Source organism: Dendropsophus ebraccatus, chromosome 11 (genome assembly GCF_027789765.1).
Source record: "Dendropsophus ebraccatus isolate aDenEbr1 chromosome 11, aDenEbr1.pat, whole genome shotgun sequence".
Taxonomy (NCBI): domain Eukaryota; kingdom Metazoa; phylum Chordata; class Amphibia; order Anura; family Hylidae; genus Dendropsophus; species Dendropsophus ebraccatus.
Window position 1 is genome coordinate 100882604 of NC_091464.1, and position 2402 is coordinate 100885005.

The window sequence follows — 2402 nt, forward strand, 5'->3', positions numbered from 1 at the left end:
GCAGTGGCACATCAGGCAGATATCTTTGGTACCATTTCTCAAATATAATGGAGACCTGAGACCCACTATCCAGCAAGACTGTGCACGGGTGTCCATTGATATAGGCCGGGACATGGGGAGCAGGTCCCATTAGGCCTCCTGGGAGTAGTCTGTGATTATGGACTTCTGGAGTGGCTGAGCAAACCTGGGTGACTAAATGGGGGTCAGTACTGCACTCTACTGACCCCCTTCCCCGTTTTTTGACTGATAATTTTTCTTTGTGAGGGGGGAGGGTGACCTCTTGGAAGACCACTTCATAGAGCAGTGACAAGCCATGTGATCAAAACTTCTGCACACAAAGCATCCCTCTGGATTCTTATCTCCACGTCTGGTAGAGCTACTGCTAGCCCTCTGTTGGGGACTTAGTTGTCTCTCAGAGACCTTGTGGGTAGCCTGCTTCAACCGCTCAACGTCTTTTGTATGAACATTTAAGAGCTGAGCAATCTGCTCCCCTTGTTTCTCAACAATTTTTAACAACTCTTCTTCACGTTGACTTAATTGAGGCTTGGGAGCAATGGCTGCTACTTTTTTCACTGTTTGCTCTCTGGCCATTAAAGTAGCTTCTTCTTGCCGAACTTGCTTAAGCAGCTGATTGAAAGAGAGTGGAATCTTGTCCCGGTCAGTGCATCTCAGCCTCTGAGCAATCGGATCATTAGTCAAAGCACCCCGGAGCATTTGATCAAGACGGCAGTTGTCCACTTCCTTACAGTCAAGCCCCCCTTTGGACACTACTCTGTAGATCAGCTTGTCCAACCTATAAAGGTAATCAGACATCTTTTCCCCTGCCTCTTGATAGGTGATCCGAAGCTTGTAGAGGAGGTCAGTGGCATCCTCAGGTGACCCAAAAGCATCTTCAAGAGCAGTCATGTAGTCCTGAGATGTCACTTGGGGTTTACCTCGCCAAGCAGCTTGCACTATTTCCATTGCTGGTCCTTCCAGGCTTTCTACTATCCTTTGCCTCTTTACTGCATCAGAGCACTGCCATTCTTCCAAGTACTGCAAAGCAACATCCCTCCAAGTTTCATATCCCTCTTCCCCAGCTGGGGTGGGTACTAAGCCGGAGAATGTCCTCAACCGCCTGTAATTTCCTTCTGGGTTCATTTTTGCAAACTGACCCACTAGTCTCTCCATGGCGGCAACCAGCACATTAGTAGTGGGAGTTTCTTCAGCCGTGACTTGAGGAGGAGTGGGGGACAAGCATCTACCAGACCCTCTCCGCTGTGGGCTCAGCACTGGAGGTATGCCTTCTGCGGTGGGCTCCAGTGGCCAGACAATCCTCCATCGTCCACCATATTCTTGTGGAACAGCAATAATGGCAGGGAAGTACGCTCTCTCCAATAACCTCTCAGTTGTGATAAGAGCTGTAGAGATTACACTTCTACTGGTACTACGACGATCAACAACTCTGGGTTGGATAACTTCCTGCAGTCTGCTTGCTATTCGTAATATATCATCATCTGAAGCGCCATTAAGCTCTCCATCGATGGCAAAGCTATGTTCTATTGTTGTATTAGTTTCTATACACCATGTTAACACATCTTTTGCAGTAATAAAGTCTGTGGCAGCTGTACTTGACTGGGCTTTCTCAGCCATGTTCGATCTCAGCAGTGCCTCCAATGTAACACCCCCTAATGGAGCTTCCAGTGTAAGGAGGGGTTTTTTGGTTTGTTTCACCTTCTCACTCAGCGCAGTGCCTCCACCTGAGTCTTGACAAGAGCTTGCTTGGTATGCAGGAGGTTGTCACTCTTCTGCCAGGGGTTGACTCAGGAAACCCCCACCTAGCTCGGTACACACTCAATACACTATAAGTGATATACTCACAGAGAGAAGTAACATGGAAACAGGAACCAATTTAATGCTTGGTAAAATCAATACTGGGCTTGACAATGGGGTATGAATAAACAGGGAATGGATATGATATAAAAATAAATGTGGCAACACAGAACTCTCCCCCTGAAAGTGAAACACTTCAGCAGCAGGAAGGGGGGTTGTTTGGTAAACAGGGTGACTAGTGTGAGCACTCTGACAATTTAGACTCTAGGAGGTGACTCTCATCACACACAGTCACTGCACACCAAGCCGGCACATACATCCACACTAACTATATGTAAAAAGTGAGGCTGCAGCCATATAGTAAGATAAATGTCTATACGCTGGGGCCCAGTTGCCGCGGACGTTGGCGCGCTTTAGAAGTTGTTGGTGCACTTAATAACAAAGGAGTTGCAACTTGAACAATCCACCAGGTCACAGCTCTTGTGAACAGAACAGATTCCAACAAGGTCTAAGCTGTGATTCTTTAATTGTCACTGTCCAGCCACAGCTTCACCAGCCAGGACACAAAGGGTTACTCACTCTTTTGCTGC

At 47.5% G+C, this 2402-nt stretch overlaps 1 protein-coding gene across 1 annotated transcript; it reads right to left on the reverse strand.

Moving 5' to 3' along the window:
• Window positions 1-216: 216 nt before the first annotated feature.
• On the reverse strand, window positions 217-1632 carry LOC138767450 (paraneoplastic antigen Ma2 homolog). Its single transcript, XM_069944953.1, has one exon. It carries the CDS (start codon window positions 1630-1632, stop codon window positions 217-219), a length of 1416 nt encoding a protein of 471 aa, XP_069801054.1.
• Window positions 1633-2402: the final 770 nt, after the last annotated feature.